Source organism: Athene noctua, chromosome 7 (genome assembly GCF_965140245.1).
Source record: "Athene noctua chromosome 7, bAthNoc1.hap1.1, whole genome shotgun sequence".
NCBI classification, from domain to species: Eukaryota; Metazoa; Chordata; class Aves; order Strigiformes; family Strigidae; genus Athene; species Athene noctua.
Genome location: NC_134043.1, coordinates 26,878,490 through 26,901,690, shown reverse-complemented (window position 1 = coordinate 26,901,690; position 23,201 = coordinate 26,878,490). Strand labels below are relative to the sequence as shown.

At 49.3% G+C, this 23,201-nt stretch overlaps 1 protein-coding gene across 2 annotated transcripts in view; it reads right to left on the bottom strand.

The window, feature by feature from the left end:
* The window catches only part of SLX9 (SLX9 ribosome biogenesis factor), a 58,731-nt gene extending 41,443 nt beyond the window's left edge, over positions 1-17,288 (bottom strand). Inside the window, exons 1-2 of one of the 2 annotated variants that reach the window (XM_074910740.1) lie at positions 17,109-17,288; positions 13,833-13,941 (exon numbers count right to left, since the gene is read on the bottom strand). In XM_074910740.1, the coding sequence (XP_074766841.1) occupies positions 13,833-13,941; positions 17,109-17,249 (250 nt within the window). In that variant the 5' untranslated portion in view covers positions 17,250-17,288. Of the gene's footprint in view, positions 1-13,832; positions 13,942-16,722; positions 17,020-17,108 lie in introns of those variants that run through there. The other variant, XM_074910742.1, reaches the window with a different exon arrangement.
* Positions 17,289-23,201: the final 5,913 nt, after the last annotated feature.

Here is a 23,201-nt window from a genome sequence, read left to right as displayed (position 1 = left end):
TTGTATGCTATTTCCACAAATAAAAACTGCTCAGCTACAGGCACTAAAGCAGCAAGCATGCCTGCAGCTGCAGAGGAGTACACATAAGCCCAGCCCTGGGGTCACAGACTGCTGGCATGAATCAAAAGCAATAGCCAGAAGCTTCATGGAGAAAAAGATGAAAGTGCCACTGAACAAAGCAACTTAAAACTCAAAACCGTAATTTCTGTCAGCAGAACTCCTGCAGTCTGGAACAGCCTTTCCCTGCCTCCCAATCCACAAGCACACCAGGTTGTTTCAACTCAAAGCTCCTTGCAAAATAACTACTGAATACAGTCAACACAGCCTGTACCTGTCACAGCTAGGAATGTCCTACCCATGCTAAAGAAGCCCATTCCCAGTTACATAAGAACACTCAGTAACACGAATATACAAGTAATCTTTATTTTGAAAGGAAGGAGAGGAAAACATGGAAGTAAAACCAAATTTTAAAAGTCATATAGCTAGGAAATGCAACGGAAGCACATCAGCCCAGAGCATGCACATGCACAGCCACATTAGGCACGAATGTCCACAGCAACCCCAGAAGCCAAAATTCTTTAAGCAGATCTATTGATTTTCTGTGTGTCCTCCACGCATAGTTGAGGACACGGCACCAGTGGGCCAGGAAACAAATTTGTGTGCCCCATTTTCCCTCGGATATCCTACCAGGGAGGGACTCTCTGAAACATGACATTTCATTAGAGTTGGTTGACAATATCACTAAAGACAATGCTTCCAGGAGTACCTTCCAGCTGACAGTCACTCATTGCCTGAACATCTGCTTGGATAGCCTCTTCTTCTCCTACAGGATCCATTTTCTGTGGTTAGCTTCACAGCATATTTGCAACACTGCTAGTTCAATCTAAACCTGTCCAAATTACCACTTCAAACAACCCAGAATATTTCAGTACCCACTGCATTTAATTCTCGCATAGGCTTGTTTCCTGCATTTAGTTTAGACAATGTCCATTGAGATTTGACAGTGTTAAAAACTCCATTTAAAAAAAACCCAAAACTTACTTCCTTTCTATAAGCCACTTGACTAGAAAGCTAAACCCAAATTATGTGCCATTACCAGTTATGTCACATACGAACATCAATAACGCCACTTTTGAAGCACTGAAGTGGGCAAACAGACCTTCAGCTGGTACACACATTTCTACCTGAGCGTAAAGAAAACCTTTGTGCATAAATTGCTCACAAAGACTTTTTGAATACCTCTGTATCGGAGGATCCCCTGAGCAGAACGGCTCTCAGCACAGGAGCCAGCACTACATACTATTTCTTAAATGTGCACTGCAATCAGTGGTGGTCTGAGAGAAGGAGGTGGCTCTGGGAGAGTATCACGTTTTCCCATAATTATAACCTATGGGCCATTAGTACTGTAACTGAAGAATTACAGATTATCTGTCTCCCTATTAACAGACTGTAAAATTTAGAAAACAAAAACAAAAACAAAAACCTCAGGCAAGCCAGACTTGCTACTATTCCAATAAAGAATAATTTACACAGAATAATACTATAGGTCCCACTTAGTCTGAATTATAGACATCAACTCTTGAGACATCTGCCATTAAATACACAGCCTGTAGCTCAGATAAGACCCACATTAGCAGGGCAGAGATTTATCCCTAGGTAAATCAGAAATCTGATTTATAAAGATGATGATCTTAGCATAGAAGTTCTTGGAAAAAATACCCAAGCAAAATAACCTTCCTCACATGGGCATTTGCCAGGGGTACTAGCAGAGGAAAGAGGAGGTTGATTTATTCCTGCACCCAAAAAGCCTGTCAAGGCAAGTCAGAAGGGGCAACTCAGAAGAAGGAGACCTTGCATGTCATCCACCCTTTACCAGCCTCTACCAATTTTCTAAATAGAGCGTCTATTAAATATTAAACTCCCAGGACGCATATTTCAGAAATACATTTGACAGCTTGACACAATTCCATACTGACGCTGGTGACAAGGGAAGAGCTCTAACTTCCAGAGCTGTCAATCTGCCCTCTCCACAAGCGCTCCTTCATCCCTCTTGGGATTCAGTTTCTCAGTTCACGCAGTGTTAAACTGTTCCTCTCATACCCCGTGAGAGGTTTTCATTACGGGGACTTGTGCTGGGTGGTATCTTCACCACCAGTGCAGAACTGCGCCTCCTCTCTCTTTGTAGCATTTATAATTTTGTAACTTGATTATGCCAAAGCTGTAACATTAGAACAGCATGGATTTCAGCTCATAACCCTCTTTTGTAACACTGCAGAATCAGTACTCCACTAAGCAGGGCTGATCTATTTTTGTGTAAGTAAGGATGTCTGACCGTTTAAAACTGATTTAGCAGGAGAATACCAGGCTACATTAGTATCCTTCTAAAGCCTTGGGAATCATAATCACACGGAGAAAGACACAGCATGACATGCAAACTGCCATGCCCCATCACACCTGACCAGGAAGGCAAGGAGGTACGCTGGCCCCAAATTCAGCAAGTCCTTCAGTGACACAAGGGCCTGACGCATTTCACCTAAAAAGCACACGCTTCAGCGCCCAGCTTTTACAAAGGCCAGAGGAAGGCTTTGCAAAAGCACAGAGCAGCACCTCCGAAGCCTCACCAGAGGCGTCCCCAATCCCTTCACTGAGGCTGAGGTGATGGTGACGATGGTGAGATCGCCATCACCCTCCTCTTCAGCCACCCAGCTTCAACACAGCCCACAAAGCAACACGTAAAGGCTGCTCCGGGGCAGACATGTACCTTCCAGCATTGCTAGTGGTGAATGTTACGCACCAGGCACAGCCGCAGGACCCAACCATAATAAGAAACTACAGGGATCTGACACATCGTTCAAACTCCTAAGACTCATTTCAGGCTCTTCCCACTACCAACAGCCTCCTCTCCACGGAGCAGACTGCAAACATCTTGGCAGCTTCGGGCACTCTGGAAAACATTACTGTGTTTGTGTAGTGCTCAGTATCCATGACCACTAGCTAACTGGAGGATTTTTTTTTTTTAAACATTAATTTTAAGAACAAGGACTTACCCACAGCTAGAGGGAGAGAAGGAAAAAAGGAAGCTAATTACTTCCATAAATATTAACACAACTGATTCCCATGATCTGGCAGAAGGCACTCACAACATTGAAATGGTCTATCTCCAGAAGGGCAGTCAAAGCACTTCAAGCAGTGCAAGTTTCAGATGCTCATTTAGCTCTTTTCATTTAATTGCACTGACTCTAATTAAAGTGGAGTTTCATACAGCTATTCTCACAGCCAGCAACACACTGCACAGACAATAAATTGTTAAACTAATTTTAAACAGCATGGATTTTTTATTTTTTAAAAAATTATTATTAAGGCACCAGTGTCTTTAGCTTTCAGTAGGATTCCCACTCCAAATTCTCCCAGAAGCCACCTACAGCAGGTCACTGTCCTCCATCTCAAGCAGTTTCCACAGCTTTTCACATCTGATGGAGAACTTGGCCAACTTGACTCTTGAAGCAAGGTCCCACTGATTTTCACCCTCTGACTGAAACAACAGAAGAGCCCTATGGTTTCAAGGTGCGTTGTTGCAACCTACAGCCTTCTGTTTGAGGCATCCTGCAGGCTGAGGGCATCTGACCTCACTGGAGAGGCTTCCCATCCCACAAAGAGCTATCAGAGCTCCTCTCAAACACCATGCAGTTTTCTAATGGCCTGCTATAAAACAGACACCAAAACAGCCTTTACAAGGTGATCTGGTGTCAAGGTAAGAACAGCTCCTAAGGATGCAGTCAAAAATCCAAATACATTTCAGCCAAAAAGCAAGGAAGAGGAACACAGGGTAAACTGTCACCTGGCACCTTATCAAACTACCAGGGTGGCTATCCTAGATGCAGCCTTGCTCTGCTGGTCAGCACCCTTCCATGCTCTTCACCTGCTCCCTCCTTTCTACTTCAAGCTGTGACATGGTCTTCTTAAGGGAACTCCCATCCACAGCCAAAAAACAACCTGCCAGTAGTCCTAAGCCTGAAATAAAAGTATTTTCAGCTATTGTCAACTCTGTAAATATATTAATAAATGGCATACTGGGTTATCAAATGTTAACAGCACTCTGTCTCCAGGAGGTTCAAGTTTTCCAAGTACTGTGTCCACCTCTGGGGCCCCCAACACAAGAAGGACATGGACCTGCTCGAGTGGGTCCAGAGAAGGCCATGGAGATGATCGGTGGCCTGGAGCACCTCCCCTGTGAGAACAGGCTGAGAGAGTTCGGGGTGTTCAGCTGGAGAAGAGAAGGCTCCAGGGAGACCTTAGAGCAGCTTCCCAGGACTAAAAGGGGCTACAGGAAAGTTGGGGAGGGACTCCTCATCAGGGAGTGTAGAATAGCATGAGAGTTAATAGTTTTAAACTGAAAGAGGGTATATTTTAATTAGCTGGAAGGAAGAAATTCTTCCCTGTGAGAGTGGTGAGGCCCTGGCTGCCCAACCTGGAGGCACAGGTTGCCCAGAGAAGCTGTGGCTGCCCCCTCCCTGGCAGTGTTCAAGACCAGGTTGGATGGGGCTTTGGGCAACCTGGGCTAGTGGAAGGTGTCCCTGCCCTGGGCAGGGGGATGGACTTAAAGGTCCCTTCCAACCCAAAGCAGTCTGTGATTCTGTGGTTTGATGCTATGCAAGAAAGGCACTGGGCTCCCCCCTGTTCCATGCTGGTCGGTCTCAGCTGGGACCAAGAGCCTCCTGGTAGGGTCAGTCTCCTCCCGCTCAGTGGCACCAGTTCAGGCTCTGGCTGCAGCGCACCACACCAGTCAGGGTACAGGGATGGACAGGGTTAATTACAGCTCAGCTCATGAAGTGAGCAATACTTTTTGGACTGTGCTTCTGCAAACAGGCAGTTAATGCAATAAAGACACATACAGTGTCCTTCACAGCCATTTCTGGATGCCAAGTCATTAACCTTGGGGCTGGGGGGGAGAGGAAAAGAGTATCACTTTGCCTGTTTAATCCCTGCCCAGCTCTTCCCCCTTCCTGGAAATTTTTCCTTTCTTGCAAATTCTTTTCAAGGTTTCAAGCACTTTCACACACAATGTCAGAGAAAACACAAGTTTATGGAGGGAAGTTTGCAGTTTGACCTGAGACCTGCATGTTTCAGTCCTGGGACACATCCTTGACCTGTGCAGGTTACCAAAGGACACACACACCTTGCAGAAGGTACATGGGTGGGGAGGAGAGAGGCACGCAAAGGAGAGGTGTGCAGCCCACGCCTGCCCTGGGACAGAGTCCTCAGGGCTGAAGGTGGCTGCACTTCGACTATTCATGTCTGCTGGGTGGATGAAGATACAGTAGGAGTAAGAATATGAAAGAGACATGAGGAACTGCCAAAATAGTTGCTGGCTTTCCTGAGCCCTTTTTCTTCCCATGTCCCTCAAGTCTGCACATGGAAGGGGAGCTGGTCTCTACCCGAGGCTGGATGCCCACTGGCATGTGTCATTCTCAGCCTGTTGGGGCAAGAGGTGAGGGATACTGCAGAGGTACTCTGCCTCAAAACCACAACAAGCAGCTGCCACCGCCCGCATCAGGGGCAGCAGGTGAGTGGGACAGGCTGGGAGCACAACTTCATGTGACAAAGGCTGAGCTTTACCCAAGCTGCAATAGCTGAAGGCTCCTTTAACGGCACTTGGGTGCCCTGTTTTAAAGATATGTTGATATCCAGTCCCCGCCCTCAAAAGTGAGAAATCCCAGCTTAAATGCCACTCAAACAGATGCTCCTCCTACGGCAGCATCCACGTGCCAAGTAGAAATTTTCAGATGTCAAAATCATTTCAGTGCAACACCACTAAGGGCATCGCCAATAGGCTACCTCTGACACCACCTTAAGGGAGAGCATTTCAACGCTCTCAAAATTCACACAGACCAAAGCCTGGGCAGCTAATAACAAAGACAGATGGAGCAGGAACATTTTGTCATTTTGGACTAGCACAGCACGTCACATTTTACACACACTGGAGATGCTACAGCCGCTCCTCACAGGCCAATCACTGTCATCCTCAGTTTGAGGAGCAAACCATTTTCACCCCTTCCTATCTGAAAAGTGTTACAGTGGGGAACAGCTTGAGAAAGGCTCTCTGCCCAAAACAAACACAAGATAAGAGTATGACAGCTGCCAGCACAGAATTAAATGTTGAAGAAAAGCAACAGCAGCAGAATCATGAAGATCTAGCAGCTTTCCACACCAGCAATGTGGCAAATGACCAGCACAAGCAGATTTAAAAATACCCCAAGTGCGCATTAAGAAAAAGCAGCAAAGGCTTAAAATTGATACTCAGAAAGGATGCGTTCATTAAAACAATCAGGATTAAATTATTTTTTATCCTTCAATTGCTAAACACACCAACATGGCAGAAAAGAAAAAAAAAAAAAAAAACACAAAACAAACAGGAAACCTCCAGCTTCATGAGGCTAGGCACTGCACTGTACCCAGGAAGGCACAGCTGAAGGGGACTATACGACATGGCAGGCACCATGCCATACAGGAGGTGAAGGAAAGGACCAAAATGTATGCAGTGGGAAGGCTGCCGATGTCTCCGGCCTGTTCTTACCGATTCAGGTCACCAAAAATCTGCCTAAAGAAGGTACACAGTGCTAAGATTAGACATAGCAGGAGGGCAGATTCACATCATGCTCTGCAGAGAAACACAGCCTCCCATCTTCCCAGCAGAAGCAACTTGCTCCTACCAACAGCACAACTCTAGGCTTTGCACAGAAGCATTTCATGGAGAAATGTGATCATGGGTGAGGACAGAAGAGGAAGAACCATAATACTGAAAGGCCACAAACAAGCAGTAACCCAACAAACAGATGGGAATAAGTTATGGGACACAAAGATTTGCATCCTGTCAGAGCTCCTCTTGAGTCATGAGGCCATGGCTGCAATTCTGCAAGCAACACAACTGTGGATCCACTGCAGTGGTAACCATGAGTCCAGACACTGCAGGAACAGCGATGCTGGAAGAGGAGAGGCCTTACGTGGATTCTGCCACATCACCCATTAAAAAAACAAACAGGAAAGCAAATCATGTCACATGAAGTTGGTGTATGGTCCCACGACAGCACCATGATGCCAACCAACCACAGCTTTTCTGCTTCTCATTTGAGACTGCAACAGAACAGAATTGGACAAGTGGCTGCAGAGCCCAAGGAGAAGGGAGCAGATACGTGACAGACACAGCAAATCTGGAACACCAGAGCAGAAGCTGAGGTGCAAACCAGAAGGGTATAGTCAATGACTCTGCAGTGGGAGGCCTGGTAACAGAAGGAACTCACAGAGTATCTAACAAAGGGGAAAAGCAAGGCTATGCACAGGCTGCAGACTACAGCAATTCCAAGCTGTCAGGTTGCTGCTTGGCCTGACTTTATTCTCTCCTGTCTCCACACTTCTTCAGGAAGAAAGGGACTTCCTTCTTTGTCAGATGTTCAGTAATTTCACTCCTCTGTTCCCCTCTGTGCTACTGACAGAGAAACCCCATGCTGCTGCAAGACCCCAAGCTCCTGGTCATCAGAGGACAAGAGCTCTGAAGATCCAAAAGGAAGTCAGAGATACTACCGCACGCATGGCTGAAACTCCCCTATAGTTTTGCATGACATTGTGCAAATCAGCAACAGTGAGGCCCAGCACAACCTCTGTTCAGGCTAATGTCCTACGTCACTCTGTGCATCCCACCTCGCTACAGAATCACAGACTTACAGAGTGGTTTGGGTTTGAAGAGACCTTCAGAGATCATCTAGTCCAATCCCCCTCTCATCTTCCACTAGCCCAGGGTGCCCAAAGCCCCGTCCAACCTGGACTTGAACACTTCCACCGATGGTGCATCCACAGCTTCTCTGGGCAACCTGTGCCAGTGTCTCACTACCCTCATAGTAAAAAAATGTCTTCTTTATATCTAGTCTAAACCTACCCTCTGGTAGACCTTATGGTATCCTTAAGAACCCTTAACCTGTTCAGGACCAGAGGCAGCAAATAGTTTTAATCCGTGTTTCACATTTTCCTGGCTCACCAGTGGCACAGATTGTTAGAGCAATCTGCAGGAAAAGCTACTCCTGCCACAACCTCAGAAATCAAGGTGACAAGCGAAAGTTTTATGAGTAGTTCTGAAGAGGTAGCACTTGCTGTCCTTGCACTTTTGCTTTCTCAACCACACATCTTGTCACAGTTCCCTTCTGGAGAAGCTGAAAATAAAGCAGGAAGCTGCCAGTCCAGCTGTTCGTATCATTCCACAACTGGTTAATCATCCACTCCATAAAAAGAGCCATTCCCAGGCAACTGGTTTGCCAGAGCCACATTTGAACAGGAACAGGCCCTTCCTTCAAGGAGCTAACATTGAGAAAGAAAAGCTAAAAAAAAAAAAATAAAGCAACCCCATCATATGACAGGACATTATTTCTGACTTAGTTGGAAACATTTAATTCCTGTGCTACAGAGACTCACCCAGATGAAATTTATTCACTCACACTAGTAACAGAGCTCCTTGCATGGATTAGATTACGGCAAAGCATTTGATTTACCTTATGTCAATAGCTAACTAAACTACACTGATAGGAAGTAATCTTTCAAGACATAACTCATGGACTTAACTCCAGTGTTCACAGTGATGATGCTGGATTTTGTTACCTACGAGCATGTGGAAATCATCTGGAATCTGGTGTTAAGATGAGCTAATGATTGAGGACAAGAAGCAGAGCAGGAGAAAGAAGTTGCATCAGGTCTGCTTCACAATATGACATGGCTCAGAGCTCCCTGTATTAAAATACTTTCCATGTTAGACCACCAGTTTATCCTCCCAAAACAAGGGGCCTCTTTCTATCTCCTTTCAGCCCCAGAACACACAATCCCTGACGTTAACTAAGATACTAACCCTGCTATAGATGAACTTTCCAACTTACTTATCATGCTCCTCCCTGATCCATCAGAATAACCGCAGCCAAAAGATGAGCAAAATCTGGTCACTTAATGAATTGAGAAAAACTAAGGGGAAAAAAGGTAGAGAGAGGTCTCCTCTCTCATTGGTGGCTAGAGAAAATAGCCCTGGAGCCCCAGCACACCAGCTTGCTTTCCTACAGGACTGCATCCCTCTGGCTCCAACGTATCAAAGTAGGTCTTCCAGGAAGTAATCATGCTCTGCTGTTGTTTAGCTAGTCCCTAGCACATCACTCAGGCCCTCCTCTTGCCCCAGCTGTCCCACCCTGCCTTGGTGGCAGTCCATGTCCCCTCCCTGCACATCTCGGTGGCCTGAGCCACCACACAGCCCCCTGACTGCCTCTCTGTGCTGCACACAGGGACCTCCTTGGATTTAGGACCACTGCCTGGGGGTGGGGAAAGCCTGCTACAACAGTCCTGCTACAACACTACAAGGCATTTCCAGGCCTCGATCGATATCTCTCCTTTTTTCCACCTAAGTAAGACCCAGCAAGAGCAGAAACAGCACACTTCACCTGCACATCCTAAACCAGACGAATCCTTGCATTAAAAAACCCCAACAGCCCACTCCATCAATCCTTGCAGCCCCTTTCTGAACCCACAGAAGCGTCCAGTGCCCATATTACCATCATGTGCAGTGCAGACACAGAGCCCAGAGCTGAATTTGCCACATGAGATGCAAAATGTCTTTCTTGTTTGGGTGCGTGTCTACCATCTGCTATTGTCATTGCTTCTTCCAGGTTTGTAGTGGAAGAGACAGCAGAGAACTGCACCCACCCTGCCTCATCATGCAGCTACCAGGCTTCCATCACACCCTGTCTCGCTGCCTTCCCAAAAAGCCCAGGACTTTTTGCTTTAGGAACAACTACACAAGTATCCCAGGCCTCCAAGCAGCCTTGCTGCCCTCCTCTGAATATTTGAGGGTCTGCTACATCTTTTCTGAGATGAGAGGACCAGGACCACACACAGCATGAAATAGTTGCATGTACCATGGATTTATTTATGGAGCACAGCAATACTCCCCAGGTCATTCTCTTTTCCTCCTACTTCCCAACAGCCCATTTGCTTTTTTGACCACTGTTGAGCTCCAAGCTGACATCTTCTGAAATCTAACCCAATTCCAAGCTCTTCCTCAGACTAGATTTTAATTGGAAGAGACCAGACCTGTAGAGTGAAGCACAGTGTAAAAATTCAGTATGCAAGGGGTATTTTTCATTTGCTGATTTTACAGGTACTCCAAATAATTCAGCAAATTCAAAATGTCACCTCTCTGCCTACTGTCCAAGCTGCCCTGACTGTCTTTGTTAGAGCCCCACAGTACAGGCAGCCTTTCCCCACACTGCACCCAAGGCCTGCGTGCTTACACATCTCCCCACACTCCCATCCTTCTGCAGGCTGCTTTGAATGAAGACGGGGCAACCAGAAACCTGCCTTAGGAATTAGGAACATGAGGAGAAGGCAGTCATCCTCTTTGACAACAAAGCTGAACACAAACCCTGAGAAAAAAGTCTCTCCAGGCCAAGCTGGGAGAGGTGATCCTTACTACAGTTTTAGCCTCAACCACCAACAGCATCTGAGGGTTTCAAATAGGCTCCTGCCTTTCTCTGCAGCTTGCTTCTTCAGCTCTCCACCACCTCCCAAATCTAAGGCATTCAGAAGAACTGGGATATGGCAGGGCATTCATGGCAGACACAGGAACGTAACAGTGGAGAGAAACACATCTCCTCTAGCTGCTCAATTAACAGTCCTCATTCACCTGTCTGAACTTCTGGTCTTAGAGCAAAAAGATGACAGGAACCAAGAGTCACCTCATCTTCTCCAGAGAAAATGAAGCAGAATATTTTGTCATGAGCACAGATACCTTCACAGCTGGGCAAAGGTAATCTGTAAAAGCTGCCCTGAGTGCCCAGGACATGTGGGAGAGAGGAAGGAACTACACAAGCATGCTGAATAGGCAGAGGATGGACAGAGAGAAAGTAGGGAGCCAGAAAGTACGTGCTAGGTATACGAGGCAGAGAGGGAAGCCAAGGAACCCAAGAGAAGTAGCAAGCTAAAGATGCACCATCATTGTCACCCAGTCATCCCTGTTACAGAAGGACAAAGACACAAGACAAAGGGGAAAGGGAGCTCCACAACCCTCCAAGTCTTCCAGGCAGGAGCAGGTCTGGCTGGCTCTTCCCCCTACCTCACACCGGTTCAGGAGTAACTGCTGTCCCTGCATCATGCTGTGAGGAGACCAGGCTTTCCAGGTGCCTTCTGCTGATCCAGCCAGTCCTCGCTTAAACAGTGAGGGGTTGTGCTGACAGGTGGCACCACAGCCAATGTCACCACCTCTTCCTTCTTACTTTTTCAGCAACAAGCAATCTCTTGATCCCTGTGTATCCTTCTGGGTCAGCTTCACATCTGACAGCTTCAGAATTAGCAGAGAGCACTCCAGCTCACATAGCTGTGGTGCTCAGGCTCTGTCAAGACAAAAGTTGGGTCCCCCAGTTCAAGCATAAAGCCAAAATGTGAAAGCCCAAGTGGAGAAAGGAACAGAGGCAGAATAGTAGTAGGAAGGTCAAATGTTTTACCCAGAAACATCTTATGCAGATACCTTCAACCATGCTGCAGTGCCATGGAAGCTGAGCCATGGAGTGAGATGCTGGTTCTCTGGGAACCACATCTCCAAAAGCAGAGGGCTGCAGGGTCTAAGGAAGAGAGATAACAGAGCCAAAACCTGTAGCTGCCAGCTGGGCTTGGTAACCCAGCAGAGTGTCTCCTGACAGGTCCAAGCTCTGTAACTGCTCCCTTGTTTCACTCTTGCCCTTCAGGTCTCTTTAAGCCCACACTGAAGTCTTCCTGGCTGTCCCTAAAGTGTCACAGCACAAGGCCAGATCATAACACAAAACACAGAGATACCAGCAATCTTCAATAATGTGAAGCAATCTTAGGTACACCCAGGACAAACATACCAGCTTTCGCAACTGCCACATAGGATCCTTGACAGCAAAAAAAATCTTCCTCAGCTGTGAAAAGCACAGGAGATAGAGAGAGTAAGCCCACTTACAGTCTGCCAACTTGACCTTCTCAGAGCAAATGGGAAAAGAAAACCTTCTTTTCAAGCAAATGGGAGAGAAACACTTTTTTTGTCTTGCTATTAAATCCTAAAATAACAATGTACAGGAGAATCCTACCCTGTGCACTGAACTACAGGGGGATGGGAGGAGAGGGGCAGGGAGGGCTGGAGTAAAGTTGAATTTCCTGCTGAACAGGCTCTCAGCAGACCAGAGATCCCAGGAGACAAAGCACTTCTGCCTACAATCTCTTTTCTAACTCCAGGGTGTCTGCCATTGTATGCACAGCCTAGTTACAGTTCACTGAATTAACACAAAAAAAATGAATTGATTTCCATAATGAAAAAAGCCTCCACATGGCTCCAGAGTGACACAAGAAGAAAGGGCACAGAAGCTCGGGAAGATCTAAAAAAAAAAATAAAATCCCTTTTTGCTTCATTGAATTGCAGTTTTGAGCCCCCAAATAAACAGCTATTTTTAGCTGATCATCTGGAAAGTGCAAGGGAGAACAAAGCACTGGGGTCAGCATCACTGCCTGCAGGAAGCCATCATGCAGCCTCAAGAGAGGGTTAAACATAGTCAGGCACTGCACATCTGCATCATCAGCACTGCACAGGGACCAGCAGCACAGGTCTATTTATAAACCAGACATGTACAGCTGTAGCCTGCAATGAAAGAGTAGGATTGCAGGCTGTCAGCCTGCAACAACACACTGTCTAATTTAATTAAAGAGATGGCTATGTTCACATGCACACACATATGCACACATGTCCTTTTCCCAAGAGACTCAGGAACAAAGAGCTCAGTGTTTTGAAAACAGTACATTTCACAAAGGTTTCTATGCAGAGGGCAAGCATCTCCAGCAAACATGTCTTCACACAAACTTCTTCATTCCCTCACTGTGACCAAATATGACCAATGGGCTATGGGTGCTACTGCTTACCACTGCTTGGGTAGCCACTAGCCCTTGGGTGGTTACTGGGTTTGTTTGTAGCCCTAGACATGAAAACAGTCACTGTAGCAGTATTAATCTGCATGGTGAGAAGAAATTTTACTTAGCTTGCAAACAAGGTATTCGGGAGTCACATGCATCTTCTGCACCAGGACAGATTGCTGTGCCATCCACTTCCATTCAGAGAGGTAAAACCCAGTTTCAGATACAAAGCTCGCTCTGCCACGAAGGAGCTAAAGGGAGGACTTCCTTGTTGTGGGACTAGAAACAAACACCTCAATCGTCTCCTCCCTGTTCCCATTCTCACTCCCCATACTCCCTGGTGAGCTGGACTCTCCTGCCCAGGATCCCTTGAGCCAGGGACCTCGCAACAGCAAAAGACAGGAAGAGAGAACTGGCTGCATCAGGCTGCTATGGGTAAAGCACTGTTGAGGCACAACAAGCAACTTGCTGACAAAATACTGGGGTATGAATGGCAGCCACTGGTGAGGCAAAAGCAGCCACAGAGGGAGCCCAAAGACCAGGCCACAGCCTGGGCTCTGCTGTCCCCTCAGCCTCTAGGGACCAGGTGTCTTCGGTGCTATGGGACATCCCTCCCGCAGGCATGGGGACATCCCACAGGCCACGGGGACATCCCACAGGTGGGGGTTCCAGCTGCACAGGTAGCCTGAAGCTAGTTCCCCACCTGGGGAGCACTAAGCGCACACATGCCTTTTTGCCTCCTCAAACAGAAACTGCTTTGAAAAGCCCCTGCAGGAACACGGGATGCTGTGCCTGGGTTCCATGCTCCTGGGTTTGTTCTGACAGTCACTGCAAATACAGTTGCCAGTGTCTGCTGGCAACCTAAAGCGGCACTCATTCAAAATGCAACAAACCTGTTCTGGAGGAAATGATGCTTCTGGAGTCCAAGTCGAGCTTCTTTACTAGAGTATCAGGGTCAATCTTCAGCCCAGCAAAGACACCAGAAGATGAGAAGTCCCAGTCCTTATCCAAAAGAAACATTAAGTAGGAGTCAGTACAAACACCACAAGGCAACGTTTGTTAAAAAAAAAAAAAAATCAAATCCAGGCAGAAGCAGGGTGCAAACTCCAGCGGTAGTGTGCAGGCACATCTCCTGAGGTAAGCCACCCCGCTGGCCTGTGGTCCCCCCAGGCTCTTCCACGCAGACTGAAGTTTTACAAAGTCACATTTTGGACTGTTGTATTTTTAACAGATTTCTACCTGAACTCAACCTCACCTCACTCAAGAGAATTCAGGTATTAATCCTAGGAGGACTGTGAAAAGCATCCTTAGGAAAAGCAAGATTTATTCCAGGTATGTAAGTACGTAACAATACAGATAAGCAACAAATGAGCAGATTAGGGGCCTAAATACTAATTCAATGGACACTACACAGATTCAGTGACTACAAGCGACTTACCAAATCTTCAGCACCTAGTTCCTTTAAGCATGCAATACTTGTGTAAGTCCTAAGCTTTGCACTGGCTTCTCTGGTTGGCTAAGAAGACTTTAATATTTTAGCCCAGCGCTGACACGTAACTTCACAGTGGTATAAAACCAGCTGTATATGGCACAGCCTATTCCTCCCTCCTCACAAGGAAGGCTGTAGGTGCATAAAAACAATTTACTGCTGCTCCATGTCCTTGCTGCAAGGGGGCTGGGGTAGGCACCCAGCTTTAACCTGAACTGCGTATTAATACCACAGCTGGTAAAACCAGACACGGTCTAAATCTCCTAAATGACTGCGTGTAAACTCACAGCTCACCTGCACCTTACCTAACCTGAAATCAAAGAGAACGACTGCAAAACAAGCCAGGCAGCCTCTTATCCCTCTGCTCCCCACACTCACTGGCGATGATCCCTGCCACTGCATCCAAGTCACGGCAGCGAGAGGCGGCACAGGCACGTTCTCCCCCAGCAGCAGGAGCAGTGCCGGCACACGGCCCTCACGGCCACCGCCTGCAGAAGGCTCTCCTGCCCACATGCTAAAGGCCTGGCCGTGCCATAGCATGGCTGCCATAACCGCCACGGCGTGGCAGTTCCATCACCACAGCCAACGGTGTGGAGCAGCAGTAGCCACCACCAAAGCGTTATCTGAAAAGCAGATTCATGCCCGGCATGCAGTAAACCAGTCTGAACGTGCTCAGGAGAGATACTGTATTTATTCAGGCCTGGGTGCTTGGTGGACTTTCTCACAAATCAAGCACACCAACAGCAGGTTTTAATGCTCCTTTTATACACAAAAATCAGAGGTTAGTACTTTTCCAAACACACCTATTACATACTGATTGGTTAGTGATTAACATACAATTATAATACATAATTCTTCTTACATAATTACATTCTCACATTCTTACATAATACTTCTACCACTGAAAGTTAAATTTTTAGAACAACGTAGCAGAATTATGCTTAGGTCAAGAAAGATGTTTTTTGTACATGTTAAAACCAAAGGCATCCTGAATCAGCAGAACAAGCCAATAGCCTCGAGCAAGGACATCCCAGAACCAATAGACCTTGAAGAGGGTACATCGCCAACTTGGCAAGCAGACTCAAGGTCTGGGTATCTGTAGCTGAACTACCTGCATTATAATACTAAAAATCACACCTACAGGTTAAGAAGATCCTTGCCCAGGTGAAGACCCTTCCCCTGAGTACGTGTCATAGTAGAAGGGTTGTATCAGCAGTATTATAATTGTATGTAAATTGCTAACCAATCATCATAGAGAGGATGGACTTGAAAAATCACTATCTTTGCAAATTCTGTGTATAAATACAGCGTAGAAAGTCCCACTGGTGTGCTTGATTTGAAGGAAACCACCAATCACTAAGGCTTACGCAAGCCTAAAATAAGTAAGTAATGTCCCTCCTGAGTGTGTGATTATAGACCTACTGCACACCAGGTGACAAACCTGGGTTTTATACACCACTACTACTACACATGCTCAGGCAAAGGGTCTTAACCTGAGCAGGGGTCTTTTTGACCTGTGAGTATGGTTTTTGGCATTATAATGAAAGTAGTTCACTTTCAAGACACTCAAAAGTTAGTTTCATTGCCAACTGAAGTAATCAAATAGTCACTTTGCCAGGCTGTCAAATAACTCATCCTCAGGATAATCCCTGACATTCCCTTCATGGTCCAGGACATTCTGTTTTCTAGGGTTTTGAAAGGGCTTAAACCAATGAATTTCTGATTAAGTCTAAACTGTGATGCAGGAAAGTTTTCCTTGTGTTTGTTTCACAAGGACTCCTCAGCTGTTTTCCCTCGGAAACGCTCCCTGTGTGACCCACTGAGGGCAGACCCAAAGCCCTCAGTGGGCAAACTAAGCTGAGGGGAACTCGAACAAAAGGACACAGAGGTTCAATCTAGGGAGGGTGATCTCACTGATTTAGGAAGAATGCACCTGGACTTTACGTCACAGTGCGTGCTCTGGAAAGAGCGGACACTGTGAAGAAGACCACGTACTTCTGCCCTCGACCACCGAAAACCCTCACCCTATTTTTACTATGCATGCTCGGACTGTGTAAAAGAATTCCAGGAACTCATTATCATAAGACGTTCCTTTCCATGAAATCTAATGAATAATTTGTGTGTATGTAAACTGATGTCCCTTCTTAGTTCCTGGGAGCTCTTACGGTGGAGAATCCACAGGGCGGCTCCAGCGCTGCCAATCAAGAATACCTGCTCAACTGTTCCGTTGAATTCTGACTGTTAATTTCTTTTTCAGTTTGGAGATCCAAGCCAATTCTTTATGAATTTCTTACCGCTCCCCGATGTGTGGCAACTACAGCTACTCGCATAATCCCGAGCCACGGCTACCAGCGAATGCGGAGGGCGCTCTCTCCGGGGCACAGGCGGGCCCTGGCGCCGGGGCCCTGAAGCTCCAGGCCTCCTCGTTTTGCCTCCCGGCCCGCTCCGGGGATCGCCCGCCCCCGCCGGTGAGCAGCCGGCAGCCGCCCGCCGAAGGGCCCCGCCGCAGCGCCGAGGCCGCCGGGGCAGCGCCGGTGGCACGACGGGGCTTTCCCCGGCGGGAACGGGCGCCCGGCCGCCGCGCGCGGAGGGGAGCGGCCCCGCCCCGCCAGGGCCCCGCGCCCGTCACGGCACCGAGCGGCCCACGTGACACGGCCTCGCACCCCCGCCCCCCCGCTACCTTGCCGGCCGCCGCGCTCCAGCTGCCCGCGCCGGGGCCGGGGCCGGGGTCGGGGCCGGGATCGGGGCGCGGCGGATCCCGGGCGGGCCATGGCCGGGGGGCGGCGCGGTGGAGCCGCGGGCGCTTGACCTTCCCCACCATGGCGGGCGGCGCGGCGCGGCGCGGAGGAGAGGGGCGGGAGGAAGGGGGCGGGCCGGCCGGTGCCGCGCCTCTCCCGCCCCGGTGCCGCCCCCGCCCGGGCGGGCCCTGCCGGCTGCCAGCGCCGGCCCCCGGGGCGGCTGCGGCGGAGGACACCGGCCCTCGGGCCCTCGGGGAGGCTCCCCTTCCCCGCTGCTGTGGTGCCTCCGTGGTAGCCCCAGCCCGCCCGCTCCGCGGCTGTTGACTCTGGAACGTAATGATGGCGTCGTAAATGCCGGTAGTCCGCCACCAGTCGCTTTGATGAGCAGCCTGGGGGTGAATTGCCTTCAGCCTGGCAGTACGGCACAGAGCCTGCTGAGGGTGGCTCCTGGAAATAGCCAGAGCGTGTTTGGTCCGTGTGTTTAGGTTAAATCCAGAGACACAGGCACAGTCTGGTGTAAGCCCCTGGAAGAGATGAGGCCTCCCGGTAGCACCCTTGATGTTTGAACTCGATGATCCCAAGGGTCTTTTCCAACCTGAATGATTCTGTGATTCTACGATTCTATGGTAGGACAGAAATCCGAACTCTCTAACTCCCTGGCAGAAATTATTTCCATAGTCACAACAGCAGAAAATACTTGATGAGCCCCTGTGGAGCCTGAGCACATGTTTGTGCAGTCACAGGCCTGTGTGGGGACTCGTGACAAAACAGCCTCAGCCCTAGCTGCACCTTTTCATGCATGTGAGGGGGTGAAATGCAAGGCCACTTCTCACCCCCCAGTGAATAAAAGGCTCTAGCCTTGTGAACCACAGTAGCTTTGCTCTTAAAAAGCCCCGATGTGTGCTCCATGGTTAATGTATCTTTATTTTCCAGCTGGCCTTTCTCTGCCCTCCCTGCCCCCCTCCAAGCTGTTTTTCCCAGGGCGTGATGTTGGGAAGAAGCCCCAGGGACCCACCTCCCCACCCTCACTTCAGGCCTACCCTGTGTAGCATTTTTAACACTGCTCTTTTGAAACATCAAAAAATACAAAAAAACACCCCAAAACCAAAAAATACAGTGACAAACGTCACATTCACTGATAAATGGTTTCTTAAAGCAGGTCAAACTTCTTGCCATGTACTTCCCTACACTGACTGAAGTTCCTTTTTGATTTTCCTCAGGTCCCTTGTTCAGCCCTGGCATGCAGATGGATCACAGAGTCACAGAATCATCTCGGCTGGAAAAACCATTGAAGCTCCTCCAGTCCAGCCATGAACCTCACACTGACCGTTCCCAACTCCACCAGATCCCTCAGCGCTGGGTCAACCCGACTCTTCAACCCCTCCAGGGATGGGGACTCCCCCCCTGCCCTGGGCAGCCCATTCCAACCCCCAACAACCCCTTCTGGGAAGAAATGCTTCCTAAGAGCCAGTCTGACCCTGCCCTGGCGCAGCTTGAGGCCATTCCCTCTTGTCCTGGCGCTGGTTCCTTGGTTCAAGAGACTCATCCCCCCTCTCTGCACCCTCCTTTCAGGTAGCTGTAGAGGGCGATGAGGTCTCCCCTCAGCCTCCTCTTCTCCAGACTAAACCCCCCCAGTTCCCTCAGCCGCTCCCATCAGACCTGTGCTCCAGACCCTGCACCGGCTCCGTTGCCCTTCTCTGGACACGCTCGAGTCATTCAATGGCCTTTTTGTAGTGAGGGGCCCAAAACTGAACCCAGTCATCGAGGGGCGGCCTCACCAGTGCCGAGTACAGGGGTGAGATCCCTTCCCTGTCCCTGCTGGCCACGCTATTGCTGACACAAGCCAGGATGCCATTGGCCTTCTTGGCCACCTGGGCACACTGCTGGCTCATGTTCAGCCAGCTGTCAATCAACACCCCCAGATCCCTCCCTGACTGGCTCTGGATGAAAGAGGACGTGCCAGAGGATGAGAAGAGTGAGGCCTGGGAAAGCCCAGCTGCTCCCAACAGGAAGGCCAGCATCGGTGAGTCCATCTCCTGGGTGGCAGCTGCTCCCACCCAGCCAAGGGGTCAGTGAGCGTGGCTGGTTGTGGACAGCATAGAACTGCAAGGCAAGGTGTGCCACAGCAGTGCATGGCTGGTGACCCTCCTCCTGGGTACCAGGGACACAGGGAAATGTGAGGAGAGGTCCCTGGGAAGGTGATGCTACTTGGAAAGGTGCCACATCCCGTTTAGGCATCAGCTCACGGCCAAGTGTACCTGTATGCAAGAAGGTTGAAAATAAAAAATATCTCTGAGGATGGAGATCCCACAGCCCCCCAAATCCCTGCTCCCATTGTGCTGCTCCCTCAGCTGGAGTATGGCAGTGGCTGGGACACACCAGAGAAGATTTAATGTTCATCAGGGATGGAAAATAACACCGGGAAAACTTCTATTACGTTACTGTAGGCTGGGTGAGCATCATTCAGGAGCAAAGCACCAAAATTACTTCTCTGATCACCAAAATCAGTGCCTCCAGCGAGCAAATGCTCCAAGAGTGCCCAGCTGGGTGCACATCCGGATGCCCTGCTCCCCACCCCGGCTGCAAAAACCACAACTGTCTCACAGTTGGCGGCAGGGAGAAACACAATCCACTCTAGTAAAAATAAAAAGGGGAACTAATAAAAATAAAGATGATTGAAAGACAATAGAAAAAGGAATGTTTAACAGCTTAAAACGCTTACAGTCAGGTTGGGGAGCGTACACACTGTGACTAAGCACGTACATGTCTCCAAAAGGTGACCACCCCCTTCACCTGCAGCAGGCTTAAACAGCAGCAAGGGGAAATAAACTGTAGAAACAAAAAGACATCCTCTAAAAAATGGAAGTTGTTCCCAAACTGGGAAGTATCAAAGATTAAAATCTCAAGCAGGTGAAACCCACACTGAAGGAGCATGGGTAGCGAGCAAGAGAGATTAGACACCAGCGTCCTAATGCTGCCTACTCCAGCCCTGGCTTGCTTCATCTTGGACATCTTGTCCCATTTGTGACTGTGAAAGCACGGACACGGCATAAGCGTAACTACTTATTGGCTAATACATGTAGTAAATAGGCAGGATTAAGGAGCTACTGGGCTAAGCACTGATATGCTGGAGGCAGGAGGGAGCGGATGTGTGAAGGGTTGCCTGGGAATTGTAGGGACAGTGCTTTGCTGTGGATGTCCCCTCAAGGCCAAAGCTGCAAGAGAGCCTTGGGAATGGCTCGGCAGGAACTGGGAGTATGCCAGGGAGCTCCAGCTTCGGGCTACAAGGAGCCATGGCATACCCACTCTGCTCCAGCTCAGGAGGCTGCCAGCTCTCCCGCCCCCTTCCCTCCACCTTTTGTCAGTGGGAGCAGAGTGTTTTGACAAACCCCATGAAATAATTGAAGAGAAAAGAGCAGCCCAACAAAGGCCTTATGCAATACAAAAGGAAAAATTACGACAGCTCATCTCACTTGAGCACACTTCCTTCCCCCAGATCTGCCACCAGCAATGCCGGCAGGAAGCCCCACCAGCTTCACACACCGCAGCCCACCCGCTCCAGGGCTGGGGGCTGCTCTGCGGCACCCAGCTGCAGCCACTCACTCTTTCCAAGCAAGCTGGGGTGGGTACTTCAGCTCCCAGCAGGGTCGTCCTGGGGCTCCATCCTCTCTGGATCCTGCTCCAGCCAGGCGATAGCTGTTCTGACGCTCCCATCCCACTGCAAGCACTGCTACAACTCTTTCTCAATACACTCTGCACCAGAGCTCTGTTGTCTTCTTTAATAACACTAACCTATGGAGCATTCATCTAGTGCTCAAAGATTTGCAACTAGCATTGCGATTCTCTTTGCTTGCTACAAAAATAAACCCAGTTCCATCACTGTAAGACAGCAGCAGGTGAAATGCATTGGTGCCTTACAATGTATCGCGGTCACTCAACGTTACCTTGCTGGAAGGGAACCTACAAAGCAATTAACAAAATCTTCACATTAATGACCTTTATAAAAATCTACAATCATCTACATTTTCTAACCGACCTCTTTTTGTTTTTACGTGAGTGCCCTAAAGAGGTTAAGAGATCGTTGCCAGGAGCCGGTTCCTCTCTGCTCAGGGAAATACTGTTGTGGGTGCATTGGGAGGAGTTATTGCAGCCTTCACAACAAAATTTGAAAGCTGCTTAAGAAAAGCCACACAGCCCTGATCTGCACCACAGCAAGAACAGCACTGGCATCCTCTGCCAAGCAAGGAGGCCTCGCTACCCCAGCAGCGAGCCCCAACACAAAAATTTCAGAGTCCAACCCAGAGTCTGAGGGGAGCCAGCTCCCCATCTTCTCCACACCCATGGCTACTGGTAGCTTCCAAAGGAACCAGTTTTCCCCACTACCAGCTGGGGGACTGGACTGGCCCTCAGCAGTGCTGTGAAAGGTTAAAAGTGGGGAAAAAAGGGCAAGTTTGGGGTAGGGACGCTTTCTGGGGTGCAGAGGGAGGACTGCAGCCCCCCTGGTGTAGCCCAGGGAGGAGATCACCCCAGTCCTGCAGGGAACGCGAGTGGGGATGGTTGAGTTTTTTGGGGGTGAACACGCCCTCCCACAGCCAATGCTCTGACTTCCTCCTTTCTGCCCCAGCCGCCTGTAAGACAGAAATAGGAAGGAAGGATTGGGGTGCGTCACAAAGCTCCTGATGCCCGGCTGCTTTTCCCAGCCAAGCTTAAGAAGCTGAGACCATCCTCATCCCAGCCCAAGCACTGGACAGAGGAGAGGCTTGATACAAGGCAAGTACAGCATTTCCATTTTCTTTGCTTTTGTTCCTCCTTTCTGGGAGGGGGGGGGGGGGGGAGGCAGCCAAGCAACAAGGCGGTTTCATAGCTCTGGTGTTTCCAGTGAATTTGTTTTATAATTCCTGATCTAACCTCTGACTGCTCGAGTCCTGAGGCGGGTTTCAGGGAGCTGGGCGCAGTGTCCCTCCTGCATACAGCATGGCGCGGTGGTCAGTCTACACAGCCTTTGCAAAGGCAGCTTGCCTGCTCTGTGGTGGTTTTGCTTTTGGAGATAGGATTAAGTCTGGAACTGCAGGTGGTTATCAGGGGGAGGATGTCAAACCCCAAACAACCCTTCCTCGCCACCCCATGGGCCTGGAAAGCAGAGCAGAGGGGTTGCAGCATGCTCCCCCTGCAGCCTCGCAAATGGCGCTGGGGAGAGCGGCGCTGGCTGCACAGCTGCCAGCGAGCACCCGAGCTGGGGGCTGTGCCGGCTGCCCTCCTGGGACCCCCCTCATCCTCATGGGATCCCGTACAAGCAGCCACCACCATCTACAGAATGTACCAGCTCAGAGGGGAAGAGGGAACGGGCACAGTGGCATGGCACGAGGGTGGTGGGGACAGCTGCCAGGAGGGGCTCAGCTCAGTGCCACCGCCAGCGTGCTGACGCAGGGACCTTCCTGGAGGTCCCTGCACCCCTGTGGGCATGGGAGAAGAGGTGGGAGAGAGGGAGGAGACCCTCACTCTTCTCCTCCATCTCTCTTGTGCTGTACACATCAAACACTCTGCTGAGGACTGTTGAAAATGCCTGGCAGTGTCAGGGAAAGCAGCAGAGGCTGCAGACAGGTTAACCCCGGGGAGAGCAGGTCCTTCCCAAAATCTCTGTGGCTCTCAGATGCAGACAAAATGTGGGATACACCCCAGCTGTCAGGGAAGGCAGCCTGGCATCTGGTTTTGATGCTTTTTCCAACTCCTTGGCCCTAGCTCCTGGCCTCCCAGGCAGGTGAAAAGCAAACGTGGGAGCCCTCGCAGAGGCGTCATGCCCTGTGGCCGACAGGATGCTGGTATTCGGCTTCTGCAAGGTGTGGGAAGGCTTTAAACAGTACATTTTGCTGTCACAGCTGTCACATCCTGCTTCACAGGGTGGTTTTGCACATTTTCTGTCCTCATGCCGGTGGTGTTTCAGTCACAAGCAATTTCAACATGCTCAGTGCAGGTTGACTTATTTTCTCAGAGAAAGACATACATGAGTCACCACAGAGCTGATAGTGAGAGAGGAT